At 42.6% G+C, this 16,380-nt stretch overlaps 3 protein-coding genes across 14 annotated transcripts in view; 2 read left to right on the top strand and 1 right to left on the bottom strand.

Annotated features, from left to right (window-relative positions):
* The first annotated feature begins 141 nt into the window (after positions 1-141).
* On the top strand, positions 142-5,257 carry LOC131137581 (ERBB receptor feedback inhibitor 1). The gene is made up of 4 exons (XM_058085700.1): positions 142-311; positions 2,398-2,531; positions 2,707-2,789; positions 3,595-5,257. Exons 2-4 carry the CDS (start codon positions 2,491-2,493, stop codon positions 4,428-4,430), a joined length of 960 nt encoding a protein of 319 aa, XP_057941683.1. The 5' UTR covers positions 142-311; positions 2,398-2,490; the 3' UTR covers positions 4,431-5,257.
* Positions 5,258-6,416: 1,159 nt separating this feature from the next.
* emc1 (ER membrane protein complex subunit 1) lies at positions 6,417-13,748 on the bottom strand. Its single transcript, XM_058084286.1, has 22 exons — positions 13,581-13,748; positions 13,241-13,368; positions 13,070-13,135; positions 12,901-12,994; positions 12,695-12,823; positions 12,399-12,525; positions 12,016-12,165; positions 11,778-11,945; positions 10,831-10,902; positions 10,622-10,720; positions 10,365-10,461; positions 9,945-10,061; positions 9,392-9,591; positions 8,884-9,033; positions 8,633-8,794; positions 8,414-8,533; positions 8,174-8,311; positions 7,748-7,921; positions 7,465-7,675; positions 7,254-7,338; positions 6,908-7,037; positions 6,417-6,817 (listed from the first exon to the last, which is right to left on the bottom strand). Exons 1-22 carry the CDS (start codon positions 13,670-13,672, stop codon positions 6,638-6,640), a joined length of 2,889 nt encoding a protein of 962 aa, XP_057940269.1. The 5' UTR covers positions 13,673-13,748; the 3' UTR covers positions 6,417-6,637.
* Positions 13,749-14,349: 601 nt separating this feature from the next.
* ubr4 (ubiquitin protein ligase E3 component n-recognin 4) overlaps positions 14,350-16,380 on the top strand; it is a 39,633-nt gene continuing 37,602 nt past the window's right edge. For all 12 annotated transcript variants that reach the window (XM_058084302.1, XM_058084297.1, XM_058084304.1 and 9 more), the window contains exons 1-4: positions 14,350-14,495; positions 15,705-15,802; positions 15,920-16,023; positions 16,169-16,298. In XM_058084302.1, the coding sequence (XP_057940285.1) occupies positions 14,371-14,495; positions 15,705-15,802; positions 15,920-16,023; positions 16,169-16,298 (457 nt within the window). In that variant the 5' untranslated portion in view covers positions 14,350-14,370. The remainder of the gene's footprint in view (positions 14,496-15,704; positions 15,803-15,919; positions 16,024-16,168; positions 16,299-16,380) is intronic.

Below are 16,380 nucleotides of genomic sequence, written 5' to 3'. Positions count from 1 at the left end.
GTGGGACGGCTGAGACTTATTTCAAAATGCTTAAAGCAAAGGCTCCTCGACAGGTCATTACACTGTTATACACGGAGTCTTTACATGTAAATGGTGCCTTCCCCTTTAAGAAGTCGCTGGGCGGGCTCGGAGGGCAGGGAGAACATTTATAAGGAGACGTGCGTCACTCCGTAAAACCACATTTAACTGACTTGGTGATGTTATTTACACACATTATGATGCACATGGCTCTGCCCTGGTCCTAGAATGCTGAGTGGGAAGTTGGCTACTACTACAGGAAGTATCCATAGGCCAAGATGGACGCACTGTTGGTAAGACTGACGTTTCCCTCCACTTAAATGTGACGTTTCAAGAAGTATACACTTGTTTCGAAGTGAAACTCGTCGTTTCAATTAAAATACTTTACCCAACGCTAAGTTAAAATGACTCAAACTCTCCGTTTTCTTCTATGTGTGATCGACTGTGTACTGTAATTTGAGCGTTGAGTGTCCACTAGCCATCCTGTAGCATTCTGTTTGTCTGTCCATGAGTATATTAATCCTTATATCTATCCATCTATTGCCGTGTTTAGCTAACTTTTTACAAACAATTCATACATTTGGCCTGAATCCATGTACTTGGATATATTTGAATCAGACTTGAACTGAGTTATGATGAGAAATGAGGAGTTGCGTTCAAAGACACTACATCATCTAAGTTGAATTCGTATGATTTCAGTGAATTTTCTGTGATTTCCGGCCATACTTAAATTCATCAAAATTGTGATTCCTTCCACATGAAGCGTTACAAAGTGAGTGATGAGAATACACACCTAATGTTTTTCTTTGCATTTCCGTTCATTTAGACCACACCCACACACACACAATAAAGATATTGTTGTGATGTTTGGAGCTGATCACCTGCGGCTACAACTAGGAAGTCCTCTCTCTTCCTTCAAAACAAAAACAATCATGTGTCACGTGTGGAACGTAACTGCTAACACATGCCACAAAAATAACAGGTTTAAATGATCTCACAATAATAATTTAAAAAATATATAATAATAATTAACAGACCAGGGTTCAATTCCACCCTCGGCCATCTCTGTGTGGAGTTTGCATGTTCTCCCCGTGCATGCGTGGGTTTTCTCCGGGTACTCCGGTTTCCTCCCACATTCCAAAAACATGCTAGGTTAATTGGCGACTTCAAATTGTCCATAGGTATGAATGTGAGTGTGAATGGTTGTTTGTCTATATGTGCCCTGTGATTGGCTGGCGACCAGTCCAGGGTGTACCCCGCCTCTCGCCCGAAGACAGCTGGGATAGGCTCCAGCACCCCCGCGACCCTCGTGAGGAAAAAGCGGTAGAAAATAAATTAATGAATATAATAATAATATCATAACACATAGCAACTCTGAACCCCTGACGTCACTTCTTGTCCGCCATAGATTTTGATTATAACTCAGAACATGCCTTTTATTATGAAAGGTGGTGGTTATCAAATGTAACTGTTGAGTAGTGATGGGAATACAGCTGTAATAGAAACCCCCAAGACCAAAATATCCCAACATTAAGATCAGTAGAACTAGAACTTATTTATCCTTGTAACGATGCCAGGACACGCATCCTCCTCATTAGTACTTTGGCAGCGTGCGGCCGTCTCCGTGGTTCCTCCTCTTGATGAGCATTCTCAGGCCTTCTCCTTTGCCGCACTCCAAAGTGTCACAAAGACCCATTTTATAGTTGAGGGGCTCCATTCATGCTCATTGGCAGTACAATTCCTCCATCTCCGACGCTCACGGGGTGGATTTGACAACACAGTGGCTTTTTAGAAGGACGAAATGAATATTCTAGTAAATGTATGGCTTTGGATGTACCCTGCTAGCGGTACATCTTATCATTCAGCATCACCGGAATGCTACACAATCAACCATTGTTGCTGTGGGCGGATACTGCGTGCTTTCATGGTGTGGAGGAAGGAGGGCGGTGTCGCCTGTTCTCGGTCCCCCTGCATCTGATCGGGAGGCTGCGCAGTTGCCCGCTCATTAGGCACACGGCTCAGTTTTTGAGGCAGCCAATCAGACTACATGCTTGCATAAGTGTGTCACACTTTAGAGTGGCTAAAATATACCACATAGCTGAATATATTGCTTATATTTGTGTTTTTACGTCAAATAATACCTGACTAACACTGTAGTTTTGTCGCATCATTTTCCTTTATCTAATTTCCACACGGTAAATCGTGAACTTTGTGAATCATTACATCCTGAAGGTTTAGTCTCCACACACACACTCCCAATTTGAGGTTGAACAAAATGGGATCTGACGGCTACCAAGAACAACACACACTAACTTCAACAAGTTGTTACAAAGTATGAATGGAAAGAATCTGCAACTCAGCTCCTTTTCTTCCCAACAGCTTGCCACTGATTACTGGGAAGCCATAATGGCTTGAACGGCAAGACCTTCATGCTTTTGAAGAAATCAAGCACCGTGCGGACACTACGACGACATGAGCCATAACAACTATTGGGGACAACATGACCTGAGCAGGTACTTGAACACATCTCCAACAAAGCAGCGCAGGCGGTATATCACACAGCTGGAGCGCACCACGTCGTTGATATGTCACATGTAATGACTCACTCATGACAGGTTACCTGCAGAAATGATTGACACACATGTATGACCGTGTGTACATTTTTTCCAACCTATGCTGTTTTTGCAGTGTGCGCTTGCGTCTGCCCGGTGGCGACGTGGAACACAATCTGACGGAGCTTCAGCAGCAACAAATGGACAGAGAATGCAACTGTGAGTATCCTTATCCTTATGTTTACTTCTTGTTTGGCCTGCATCATATGTGTTATTAAGATGACCATAAAGGCTACTTATTTTCCTGAATACATATTTACATTGCTGGCTGATCGGCAAGCTGTGGTTTAGTGTTGCAAAGTCCTGTAGACAGGGTTGGGATGGACTAAGCTATCTAGCAGAGGAGGACCAGACCAGACCAGCGGATGGGAGCCTATCAGCCCTCCTCCCAGGTCACCAGCTGTTCCTGCAGTCTGGGCCATGTCGGATGTTTTCCGCAGAGAAAGTTATGGGAAGCTCTGTTAAGATAGTGTCCATTCTCCGTGTTAATCAGGGTTGTTGTGGCTGATGTTTGACGAAAAGGGTGACAGGTTAAGCCGTTGTTTTCTATGCCTTTGGGCTCTCTTTCCGACTGAGCCCTCCTCAAATCACACACACCCACCCCCCTGGGTGTTTTTGCCCCTCCTGACCAATCATTACACTCTTGATTGTGTTTTTTTCCATTGCAGTGCAGATTGTTTTCCAGGTTTTTTTTGTGAGACCTGCTTCCTGCTACAAAGGAAATAACACCGATAGGGAGACCTTGTACTGATAGGTCCTCATCATTTGGACCACATCACTTTTAATCATCTTTGCCCAAATACCACAGTGGATTTATGTGAATCAATTAACATTCATTTGGTTAACTGATTAATTTTAAATACCTGTATTTAAACCTGTACCTGTATACCTGTATTTTAACTATTTGATCGTAGGCAATCAATTATATCTTAGTTTGATATGTTTTTTCCCTTTCCTTTCCCAGCCAGCATCTTAACACCTCAGCGTCCTTGCTACTCCGACTTGTACAACCTCCCCTTGGACAAGACCCTGCCACCTCATGAAGGAGACCAGGTGGTTCCTTATTCTTCTACCCAGCGAAGGACCATGTTTTGGGACCAGCAGAGAGAATCCAAACCTCTACCGCCACTACCTGACACGGAGGAGCTCATGTCAGATGAGGCGGCCGACAGTGAGGTGGAGTTTTTTACCAGCGAGCGACGACCCCTTTTGCCCAAGAACTGCCCTAAGGCCGTGTCCAGAAGCAGAGGTCGGGTAAACCCTGCCTACCGTGGTGGTTCACTACAGCCTGAGAGTGGCGCCTTGGCATTCTCCTGGCCTGGAGGAGAGGACAGACAGGCTTTTAAAGGAGCCGATGCCTGGCCCCCGATTATATATAGTAAACCTCCGGACTGTTCACCCACCGTCCCCCCCGAGAAGCCTCAAATTCCTCCTCGCATCCCAATACTGCCAAAAACCTCAAAGACAACAGATCCCGAGGATAAGCCGCCCAAAATCCCTCCGAGGGTCCCGTTAGTACCGCCCTGCCCGCCCCGCTCTCCGAGTCCCAAAAGCCTACCCATCTACATCAACGGTGTGATGCCGGCCACGCAGAGTTTCGCCACTAACCCGCAATATGTGAGCAGGGCGCTGCTGAGCGACAGGACGCCACCCGCAGAGCAGCCCTCTTGCATTGTTCCCATTTTAAAGGATGGCAGGCAGGCCAGCACCACACACTACATTCTCCTTCCACCTCGCCAAAGGACTGACAGGCGGGGGCGACTCTTGACTGAACCTGCCAGGATGGGAAACCAATGGTAGAAGAGATGATTTTTTAAGGCAGTATTTGCTACAGGTCAACCTGGAAATCCTCTTAACATTCCAGTGTTCTCTTCTCACTCGTTAGTGTTAGGTAGCTACCTTTATGGGTCATGAGGAACTTCCTGTTTTCCTTCAGGGACAGTATTTCATGACTGGGTAATGCAGAGCTGATAGTAGAATATATGACCTAATATCCATGTAGAAATCAAGCTGGACTTGTGTCAGTCTCTGCATTCCATGTCCAAGTTTTCCAAGAAGATGCTGCTTAAAATCCTAATTGTTTTTTTTTATGTCATGACTGAATATTGAGCAGTGCTCACTACACAATGTAAAAAAAAAAATTGCAGCTCTGCTTATGTTCTGTTCTTTACTACATGATGGTGATGTGGTTTAACATCATATTATTTTATGGTAAGGAAAATAAACCTGTAAAATGACGTCACAATAGACCACATGACTAGAAGGCACATTTTGTGCCTCAAAGTTTAGACTGAAAGTGTAATCTTTGAATGTTAATTTCATTCAGATAATTTCATGTCCAGAAAACCTCAGTTTAAGTGTATAGTGTGTTTCTGTATGTATGAATGCTATGGACATGTTACATTTCCTCTGAGGCTCAGTGCTGTTTACAACCGCTGTTACACTGACAACATTGACATTCTCCACAAGGTTCCACTTCATCCACAGTGAACACTGGAATTTCAGGAGCTTGTGGTCTTTGCTTCAAAAATTATCTAGATGTATTTATAAATAACTTATTAATTTTGTGTGTGATTTGTGTGAAGTATTCTTTTTATTCCCTCCCCCACCCTGCATCCATATTTCATCATGAATCGAACATTTAACTGAAACTTCACCGATTTAAGCGAATTTTTGTCAAAATTAAGGTTAATGCAATGATTTCAAACCCACATACAAACAATAACATATTCCAACATTTCCAGGAGCTTGTATTACATGGGTAAATTGATTTCTGGTTTGCTTTCCCACTGTACCTCAAAGTTCAGGTAATCTAGAGCAGTGAACTCAACTGGTTTGGCTTTTAAAAGGGACTGTTTGCGGCAGTTATGCAACAAATAGACAAGCCAAGTTGCATTCACAAACATCAGGGTTTGTTTTGGGGTTTTTTCCCCCCCAAACGAACCGCAACCCACCAATTGAATGGTGAATCTTGAGCAAGGGTGGGCTGCATTGAGTTACCAAAAATGGTCGGGGGGGCAGCAGACTATAAATTTGATACACTATTTTATGCTCATAACAGTCCACCTAGAATTATTTGTCTTATGTGAAAATGTTGTACATCTACTCCATGTGCTTGTCTTCCTTTGTTCAGGAGCACTTTAACCATCAGACTACATCAAATGACAAAAATGATATTTTTTGACTGAGTATGACACCCAGAATGTACATGAATAAAAGATGGTAAAACATTGACTATTAGAGCTTGTGACCGTCTCTCCTTGTTTACTTCCCAGACAGTGCAGTGGGGAGGTTGACTTGTTTGTTTGGAGGTAGTTGTCTGGATCGCCGCATGCAGGAATCTACTTAAACCATCAAAAGGTTGTTACATATTGACTGTGACGACTACGTGCAGGTCATGTTGCCAGCTTGTAAAAAGTTTAAATACTTTGGAAGCAATTGGAGGGCTGCAAGTGGCCCCCAGGCCGTAGTTTGACAACCCCTGATCTGGAGTACATTAGGCTGATGGTACTTCCCTAGTGGATATGTTTGTTGGAAACATGGCAGGTAACTGAGTAAAGTTCCTGCAGTATAAAAAAGGCTGTTATTGACTGACATGCAGGAAATGAGTTGATGGTGAACAACATGAGTCAGTGTGCCACATAATCCACTCACACTTACCAAATGTTGCTGAGGGTCCACAGGACAAACTGCACCTCTGTGGTGTAACAGGAAACCCTGACACACCGCCGTATTTATTACTCTGTCAAAGTTTAATGAAAAAAAATAAGACGTGAATTCAAGCAGTTTCAATTTGTTAGTCACCTTTCATTCAAACATGGCACAAATACAATTACTCCTCTATGACCTCACTCCTTTGCCTGCAAATAAGTTAAAACCTTTATTCCATAAACTCCACCATGCACCCCTGCAGTTCCTTATGGGCCTACTAGATCTCTCTCAGTCTCTGAGGTCCAACATGCAGCATCCAGGCTGCCAACAGACAGGACGGATGCTGACTGACTGCTTTACCGCCATGCCCTATTAAGCAGTTTGACTTCCGCGAGGCGCTTGCTGATCATTGTGGCAAAGAAGAGTGCGAAGAGGACGCTGCTTATCAGCATGTAGTCATAGTCGTCTTTCAGCACGTCAAATTGTTTGGAGGGGTAGACGCGCGTCTGGTAGATGTCCAGACCATAAGCCACCACCTGTAGACGGACGGGAAGGTTTCATTTAAAAAGGTGCCTGGAAACAAATGGCTACAAATGAAGAAGCGATGATGATGATGATAAACTCACTAGACATGTGGACTCCAGTCCGGAGGGGGCAGTATAAATTCCTCGTACCCTTGAGACTGTTTGATTGTAGTTGATGAACCATTCAGTGCGGATGAGCAACTCCGGAGCATAAGGGATTAGGTTTTCCTCCCTGGACATTACAACACAATATAAAACGGGAGAAATCTCCTTCTGGGTTTGTACATGCATTCCAATCCACGAGTGGATTAAGACACAGGTTTGCAAAGCGTGGCAGAATGTTCCTCCCCTCAAAAAAGGTGGTTGGAACCTCCCAAACTCCCTGAAAATAACATTTTCTGGAGTATACTTCAGCTTATACTCGTTCTCTACTAACTGAAGGACTCACCTGCTCTGCTCAGAGATTATCTCAGGTCTCCGAGGGTCGAGGAACATTTTGGGCAGGGACAAAATCCCTCCCGAAGGCAAGCCAACTGTGTCACGGCAAAGAAATGTGGCAGAAACGTAGCATAAGCAAATGTCTCTATGATGTGCATGCTAGCAACCAATGCATTTAAAGCACAACCCATAGGGGGCGCTTCTAAATGAATAAGACTCACTAAGTAGATGGCGACTGGTGATGCCCTTCTCTGTCAGCGTGGCCTCCATGGTGGAGATGGCCGAAGGGAAAATGTAAGACTGTTGGAGCACCTGAGGGGAATGCGGCCGATCCAGAGAGCTGAACACGGTGCTGTTGTACAGCTCCATGCCCTCGTACAGTTCAATCACAGAGAACTCATTCCTGCGAGACTTGGTGCTCCAATACTCATACTGCAAATAGACAAAGTCAAAATCAATTAAATTAAAACACCATGTGGACATTAAAAAAAAAAAGGGACTTACTACAACCCAGTTTTCAGAGTGCACAACATGAACCGGTCCTCTGGTCTTCCTCTGAATGGCCTCGTGGATAATCCGACCAGTCACACCATCAATCAGTAAGATGCCAATAAAGCTTCGCTCCTGGTGCAAGTCTGTGCTCTCAGTCACAACAGCCAGTAGGTTGGGGTTCAGGTACTGTGTGATGTATGGGGAAACACCCGTTAAGCTTCCCTATTGCCCCAATATAACCCTTTTTAGACTTTAATACACATGCTCAGTACTTTAATCTAGGAGACGTCTGCTATGTTCTACTTAGACTCAAACCCAAAGCAATGCGTTTGGAATTAAATTGTGGGAATAAACTGTTCCGTGATATTCTAATTTTTGGAAAAGGGTCTGTACATTGCAGTAAAAAAAACTTGGGAAGGATTCATGGGGATCGAGTACCTTGTAGAGCACACTGCGATCTCCCATTACTCGGCCTTGGGAGTGCACATGCTCGTTTGACCTTTTCCCTTTGACCGAGACAATTTTCTGCACCTCTCTGGGGATGGCCACCTCCCAGATCAGCTCAGTGGACAAATCCTAAAAAAGGTGCCACAATGTTATCAGGGTACTCTAAGGAAGACGGTGGTTTGCCTTTGTAAACAATTCTTAGCACAGAGCTAATGCAGCTGTAACACTTGCCGTTCGCAGTCTGTAACCGCACAGTCTCCCTTGGCTAGCGTCTACGAGGTAAAAGAATATAGATGAGGCCACTTCCTGGAGCTGCTGCAGGACATTCTTTGTGGAGGGGAAGGCAGACACCTGTGGCAAAAGATCAGCTGTGAATTCACCGTCGGCAAACATTCATGAGAAAACAGCAGCAGTAACATTTGCAGAGTGTACGGGCCAGCCTATGCTGACCTTATACTGGTCATCGACCAGAAGCAAGACTTTGGCATAATCCTGGTCCATGAGGGGAAGCATGAGTGACTGAAGTATGGGTTGAGCCAGAGAAGGTGGGGTGACATGGCTCTTCTTCCCAAAGATGGGGTTAAATACATGGAGTGCGGTTAAGCCAGTGTCCTGGTGGGGAAAAACAAAGCACTACTGTCAGGAATTACACGGGTTTAACAATTTTAGTACATAATATTATGAATATACATATACAACACCTTGTCTTTGATGAGAAGTGTGCACTGAGGCGGGTGAGGGAAGTGTGCAGTAGTCCGTTGCACCATGAGTTTGAAGGCAGCATTGGATGGGATGTTGTCAAGATAGTGCCTCCATAAAATAGTACCAGTCTTGCTGTCAATGCCAAAGAGCTGAAGAGACAAATGAGGAAACATGAGACAAAATAATCGTTTACAGAACGCCCCTCTTAAACGGGACCTCATTTTTGACACATTTTGTATTGAGTTGTGGAGCCAACATCCTGTGGGTTTGACTTTGTAGATCATTGTGAATCTTTTGTGACTATTATGCAGTGTGATGGTTATCATAAATAACTGTGTATTACCATTGGCTTCAATTTTGTGGATTATTTTGAGTCTTTTTCTATTATGCAAGGTGGGAGTTATCCGTTACTGTTAGTAACTGACAGGCAGAGCGATCACATTGATTGGATTGCCTAGTGTTAGTGCGCCCTTACGAGACCAAAGCAAGGCCTTTTAAACTGTATACCTTGCCAGATGCGGTAACCATGACCATCATTTTCTGCAAGTTGAATTCGTCTCTGGACAGGGTCTCAATGGTCACTTCGTTTTTAACTTGGCTGTGAGGTTTGCGTGCATCGTAGAAGAGCTTCCACAGGTGTGAAATCCAGGCCTGCAGCAGGATGAGTTGAGAGGAGAGGCGCTTCAGCACCATGGACATCAGGCCGTCTGGACAGAGCACAGCGAGAACACAGACGGTGTTTAATGGCTGCCCCCTTAAGGCCCTCAGGTCACATGAGCATGCGCTAGGTTTCAACATATTGACAAAAGCGGGACAATTCTAGCCGTAGGAGAAACTGACTACACAACGGTCTACAAGAAAGGTTGTACGAATCAGAAGACATTTGTTACCTTGAATGGCTGAATCCAAGCGTAGCAATAAAAAGGAAAAAAGAAGAAGTGAAGCTAAAAAGCAACCAAGTGATTTAGGAACCATGTCGTGCCACATGCTGTGCTGTTTAATACTACTACTGTTTAATACTTAGAAATATTTCAAAGCAGGAACCGGCGTTGACATTTACCAGCCTTTTTGCCAAACTCCCCCTCCAGTTCCGCCTGCGTTCCCGTGAGGGGCAGATCCACCATTTCCATGGTTACCACGTCTGAAAGGGACTCCTCTCTGGTCCACATGACACGCGCTGAAAACAAACACACCCATGGTTGCTCATCAAAAGGGACGAAAAGCAGCGGTCAAATGTTGGATGTACTCCCGATGACTCAGGCTGTGGAAAATACAGTACACGCTGGCCACAAAATTAGGTACACCTACACAGCATGACCGCACCCGAAACTAGAAAATCCACCTTTACAGAGATATTAATGTTTGGTTTTGAATTGTCCCTGGAAAGTGATAAACAATAGACCTGTGGTTGTAGTTTACAATTAGAGCACCATTCAAAGGTGTTCATATTTTGAAAGCAACAACCATTAGTCATGTATACCTGGCTGCTGTATAAAGCTCAGTGCATGGTCCTCAGTCTGCACCATGACCCTGTACCCAACGGAGTCGTCTTTCTTCAGGAACGACTGCACATACAGCTGAAAAACAGAATAGAAATCAATAATGCCAACTTATTGGATTTGGAAAAGTCCCATCCAAATGAGTCAAAAAGTACAGATGACTAATACAAGACTAAGTCAGCGTTTCTGGGCTCGTCGCTTGCTAGGTTGGGACTCACCAGAACAACATAGTACTCACCTTCTCTGCTTTTCCACCATTAGGATCCATATTATAAATCAAGGTGGTGTCAAGAAGTCTGCGCCCGGTTTCGGCACTGAACAGGTTAAGACTGCAGGCCTAAAATGAGAGACAAAACTATCATTTTAAGTTTGCTGTTAAATGTCATGTAAATTGTTTTATTACGAAAAAATACAACTGATACATATTTCAATGTGACATGAACTCACTGTTTTGTTCTTGGGTGACATAACAGCAGCAACAGTCTTTTCTCCAGTGGTGGAAAATGCAGCCAACATAGCCTATAGTTCCAGACAAAGGAGTTTCTTGTGAGGGATATTTAATATTAGGTGTCTAAACTGTTACAAGATATTGTATTTTGTCAATTGAATATATACATGAACTGTTTCAAGTCAGCAGTTAATGAACATTTTTCAATAATATTATCAGTGAATGAAAAACAAATTGCCTTTTTGTGTTGTGGCTGTCTATACATTACATCTGAGAGCCGCTTTTCATCTATTTGATGGCACCACTAGGTCTTGAAAGTGAAAATAATAAAAAAAAAAATAACAGTTGTCCCTTACTCCATTGCCTTTTGAACATCACTCCCTCACACATTTTCCCAAAATTAATATATAAATGACTGCCGTTTTGTAAGAAAATATTATATATTCTTGGCCTAAACTGAGCATTTTCTCTCAATGTTCTAAATGAACTAAAATATGAATCGAGTTTTAAGACAATACAAGTTGATGAACTGTAGTCTACACTGGCCACTAGGTGTCACTAGTGACACACACCAGACTTGATCGCCGATTTATCACCTGATAAATATTTATCTCACAACAGCCACAACAACATAATGATAATAAATAAATCATCATCATAATACCAATAACATGGCCTACAGTTGTGGCCGTACTCCAGCTAAAACACACACACACAAGCCTTATGTCTTAAACTACTTATTTTCTCTGATTATATCTCCTATAAAAGTGACTATAGGGCTGTTAATTCATATCTAGATGGCTCCAATGATGGTAAAAATTACATGTAGAAAGTCATAAAAGAATTCTATGCTCTAACTATGAAAATATGGTGTTTATTATTATTATTGAATGGAACCAATTAAACGAGTTCATCTGTTTATCTGTATTGCAGGTTGGATACGTACAGGCTTGAAGTCCCTCAGTATCACTATCTGACCATTGTTGAGCTGGAGAAGCAGGTGATGATCAGGACTGAGCTGAAGAAAGAACTCCCAAAGTGGGCGCCGGGCCGGATTAGGCTGGGTGGACACCAATACTGGACGGAAGTCAGGTGAAACTTCAAGTCCGAGTGACTGAGGAGGGGAAACGAGAATTTAATTGTGCACCAGGACTATATAGTTTTTTTTAAATGTAGGTGAATACCTGCAGAGGGATTTGGGTCATTTGTGACTGTGCATGAACATCAACTGTGTAGAGAGATGCTGAGGCAGCATCCACACATGTTAATATTCCCTGCCCAACCACAGCACAGCTGGCCTGTATGTTGGACAGCCATGGAGCTTCAACTGAGATCTGAGTACAACACAAGGAAACAATCAATAAAGTCAAACAATATACTACATAGCTATTGCTTGGATACAGCTTATTTACATACAGCTTTTCTGCTGTATACCATATGACTACGGCTGGGCGATATGGACCAAAAACTCATATCCCGATATATTTAGGTTGAATATATATTATTTTTTACATTTATTTTTAAAGCTTAAAATATCGATATATCTCCACTGCATGAATGAGGATACCTGCTTGATTATCTCTCCATCATCCACACTATATGTGACAACAGCAATGTGGGAATTAGGCAGGACTCCCAGTACGTACACTTCCCCGTTTCCGCCAGAATACACAAACTGGTAATCGACAGTTTCACTGCAAAGACAAATAGAGACAGGTTTAACTTTCCATAATGCAAACCAGTCTGCCTTAGTGAGCCAAAATTTTCCTCCTTATATCGCTTAGTTTATGTAACTTTAGCTAGGTTAGTTTTAAATATTGCATTATTAGCAGTCATAAAAATATCAGTGGTTTAGGTGATTACCTGTCTGGAAGATTCTCAATCCATTTTTGATGACCATTAGAAAGATAATGGAGAGACAAGGCGGTTTTCTTCAGAACAGCCACCTGCTTCACTATGTCGTGCTGGCCGACTAAACATGCAGCCTGGAAACTGTAATGTTTGACAAAAACGCCATGTTTAGACCAAGGTAATGACAAAAATTTATTAATAAACAAGTGACCAGTCACCTGCCAGAGTCAAGCACAATCTCCCAGTTCAAACCACCAACATTTACATCCCAGCAGCGCAGAATGCGGCCATTCCCCACCACCAGCACCGCATCTAGGAGACCAAAACAATTCTAATGAATATAATACATAAGGAGCTCTGAGTGCTCAACTGGCTTAACAACCTCACCTTGTCCGTGATGCAGAAGAGCATCGATGTGTCCCTCTGGCCCGGTCTTATCTACATGTCGCCATACTGGAACCAGATAGTAAATGAAGCCATGATTAAATTTCAACCATTCATGACAGCTGTACAGTCCTTGTTAATATGTGGTGTGTACCGTGTATACATAATACTTACAAAGTTCTCCAGTCCTGGTATTCACTGCAGCAAAGACATTCCTCTCAGTTGCCAGAATGACCTTTTTGGATGACTGCATATGAGCATCAAAATGGGCAAAGTGGACCTTGCCAACATATTGCTGCCTCCTGTTGATAAAAATACGCTAGAATTTATGGAGGCGATGTAAAATAAGGCTGTAAATAATATATCTGACATTGTGTCCCTTTTCTTACAAACACACACAACCCAGATTACAGCTAACTGGAGCACCATGACAGGTGTTAGCATTAGCATATCCAGTATTAAGGCTTTTCATTCATTGCGTCTTTCACCGTTTGCAGGCTTCATCCTTCCTTACCAGTCAAATTTTCCGACCTGATCCTCAAACACAGCGTCGACAGCGAAGCATAAAACAGTCAATTTTAGGAACTGCAAAATCAGCTTTGCCATTGCCACAAAAGACCAGTTTTGGACTCTGAGGAAAAAGACGGAGGTTCGATGTCGTCACTTCCGTGTAATTTCGTGGGAGATGCTGCCTCCTATAGGCTGGGATATGCTACTGCTTCATGAGGTTGAAAAAACTACTTAAACGGCAGCATTTCCAAACTTAAAATTCGATACACATAAATGGTAACACATGAAACAAATAAAATTGAAAACAAATACGCATTTAATAAAAAAAATAGCAACTGCGAATAGCAGTTGTTAATTTTTACGTACTATGACATCAACTACAAATGATGACGTGTGGGCTCGTATGGTCTTTTGTAATCCTATATTTCAAAAACACTCACAGACAGTAACTTCCTTTACATTATATATATTCCTTTATATGTCTTCGCGCATTAATAACTGAAGTTATTTATTTGTAACTTGACCCCTTCCCCTTGTCATTATATGGGTTGCTATGCAATCATGTTGGCAAGAAAATAATAACAGAAAGATTTATTGGTGGGGCGGGCAAATATATATTTCAAACATTATCCCTTGTAACGCTTACAAGGACTCAAGGTGAGAAAAGGGTAAGAAATACTATTAGGGTTGTCTAATATATGAATTAGTTGTTTTTCTAGGCCGAGAGCGCCCCCTGTGAATTCACGCACTCACTTTCTTCTTGCCGTAACTAGCCTTTTCTATGAGATTTCAAGATGGCGTCTAGCGGAGGAAATGGGGAACACGAATGGACAGCGGCGGTGCGGCCGCTTTTATCAGCTTCGTACACCGCATTCGAAACGAAAGAGCTACCTCATCTTGTCGGATCCATTATTAACAGGTAACCGGCTGCGTGTCAGCGAATTGCGGGACTGTGTTTGCTCGATCCACCCCATGAGTGCGCTTGCTTGCTAACTTGCTAACGTAGCTTGGCTAGTGAAGTTGGATGGGGAACGTCACCCGCTTTAGCATTAGCTTTGCTATCATTAGCGTCTAAGCGGCTATTTGAGCTTACTTGCACTGGCAGCGAGTCAGCTGCTGGCGTTAGCTAACATGCTAATATAAGTACTCTAAATGCTATAAAGTATAACCTACCAGTATTTGCACAAAACAATCACATCACAACACCAAATTGTCGGAAACTATATTTGTCTGTTGTAGTTGGCACTTTCGTAACATTAACATGATATGAAAAATCTGCTTCATCATTAGCTAGCTAACCCAAACATTTGGAAGCAAGCTAGCAAATGGGCCCTTAAACGTAAGGAGCAAAAGTCCAAATATATGAAAATGTTCGTCGTAAAGGATTCTAACTGAATGTATTCTTTCTGTATCGTGTCTTGGTGTACCGAAGTGCCATTTAAGCATGTTATCGATTCTGTCAGCTATTATCTAGAATTGGTTTGATGGTAGGCGTGCACTCTGTACTCAGTATTTTCTAGCAGAATCATCTTTATTGTGATTCATTTGGTGCGTCTTAATTGAGTCAAAATTGATACATATGTCTGGCTAACTTGTTATGCGTCACGCAACAGCAACCGAAACATCATTTAACCAATTAACATTACATGTCGTGGAAAATAATGTTATTAACAGAGGATTTCAACACACACACTCGCAGACGCCACAATGGACACTATATGTCACAGGAGTCAAGTTGTCATTTGATAGCTTTGTTAGGTGGTCACCTCAAGTTTCATTTGGAAGTGTATGTCACTTTTAATGTATTCCACCCACGGCCGCCTACGGGCAGGCCTACTTCTGTGATTGGTCACGCGGCCAAAGTGCTTCCTAACTATGAACCATATAAGGAAGTCCGCCCCTATGTGACATCACAAAGGGGCAGTTTTACCACGCCTTATGAAACCTAGCGTTTTGAGCCATCCCAAACTTCTTTCAGGGCTCACTTCAAAATGTGAACACCTCGTTATCTGAAACTTTGGCATAGTTTAACACAGAAGACAACATTGTAGCTACATTTATAGATCAGAAAACAAGAACTAAGGCAAAACTTTCGACTGTATTGAGTTATTTGACCTGTCATTTGCAGTGAATCGGACATTCTTCATCATGACAAACAGTATGAGCCCTTCTACTCGTCATTCGTGGCGCTCTCTGCACATTACATCACCACAGTATGTGGACAAAGTAAGTAGGATTCATGTTCTATAATGCAATACTTGCAACTTGTACTTGGTGTGCATCATTCCATCAATTCTTGGGACAAAAAAGATTCTTACATTACTTACTTTTGCTCTCTTCCAGTACCAAGAAATCAGTTGCTCTCGGTTGCCGCGGCATGCAAAGTTTTGATTGAGTTTTCTTTGCTGCGGCTGGAGAACCCAGATGAAGCATGTGCCGTGTCACAGGTGACAATTGTAATTCATTCACGAACAAGACAAAATATTATCGTTTCCTAATCATTTGTAGTGTACTGTAGCTGTATTTTATTATTTTTTTAATTCAATCCTCCATTTAAAACAACTGACTCAATATTTTGTTTGTTTTTTTCAGAAGCACCTGATTCTTCTAATAAAAGGACTTTGCACTGGCAGTAGCAGACTAGACCGCACAGAAATCATTACTTTCACTGCAATGATGAAGTCTGCCAAGCTGCCTCAAACTATTAAGACCCTCTCTGATGGTAAGTATGTTGCAAAACAACTTGTATTTCAACTTGTACATCATCTTTTCAATCTTGTCCTCTGAATTTGGTCATACATTTG

This window comes from Doryrhamphus excisus, chromosome 10, assembly GCF_030265055.1.
Source record: "Doryrhamphus excisus isolate RoL2022-K1 chromosome 10, RoL_Dexc_1.0, whole genome shotgun sequence".
In the NCBI taxonomy this organism is placed as follows: Eukaryota; Metazoa; Chordata; class Actinopteri; order Syngnathiformes; family Syngnathidae; genus Doryrhamphus; species Doryrhamphus excisus.
The sequence above is the reverse complement of the archived record's forward strand: the minus strand, read 5'-3'. Positions and strand labels throughout refer to the sequence as shown.

Excerpts from the sequence above, each read along its gene's own strand:
- LOC131137581 (XM_058085700.1), top strand. The coding sequence starts at position 2,491 with ATGAGCCATAACAACTATTGGGGACAACATGACCTGAGCAG. Across the intron at positions 2,532-2,706 it reads GGACAACATGACCTGAGCAG|TGTGCGCTTGCGTCTGCCCG; the intron begins GTACTTGAACAC and ends CTGTTTTTGCAG. Across the intron at positions 2,790-3,594 it reads AATGGACAGAGAATGCAACT|CCAGCATCTTAACACCTCAG; the intron begins GTGAGTATCCTT and ends TTCCTTTCCCAG.
- emc1 (XM_058084286.1), bottom strand. The coding sequence starts at position 13,672 with ATGGCAAAGCTGATTTTGCAGTTCCTAAAATTGACTGTTTTATGCTTC. Across the intron at positions 12,824-12,900 it reads ATTGTGCTTGACTCTGGCAG|TTTCCAGGCTGCATGTTTAG; the intron begins GTGACTGGTCAC and ends CAAACATTACAG. Across the intron at positions 8,795-8,883 it reads CACTTCTCATCAAAGACAAG|GACACTGGCTTAACCGCACT; the intron begins GTGTTGTATATG and ends TTTCCCCACCAG.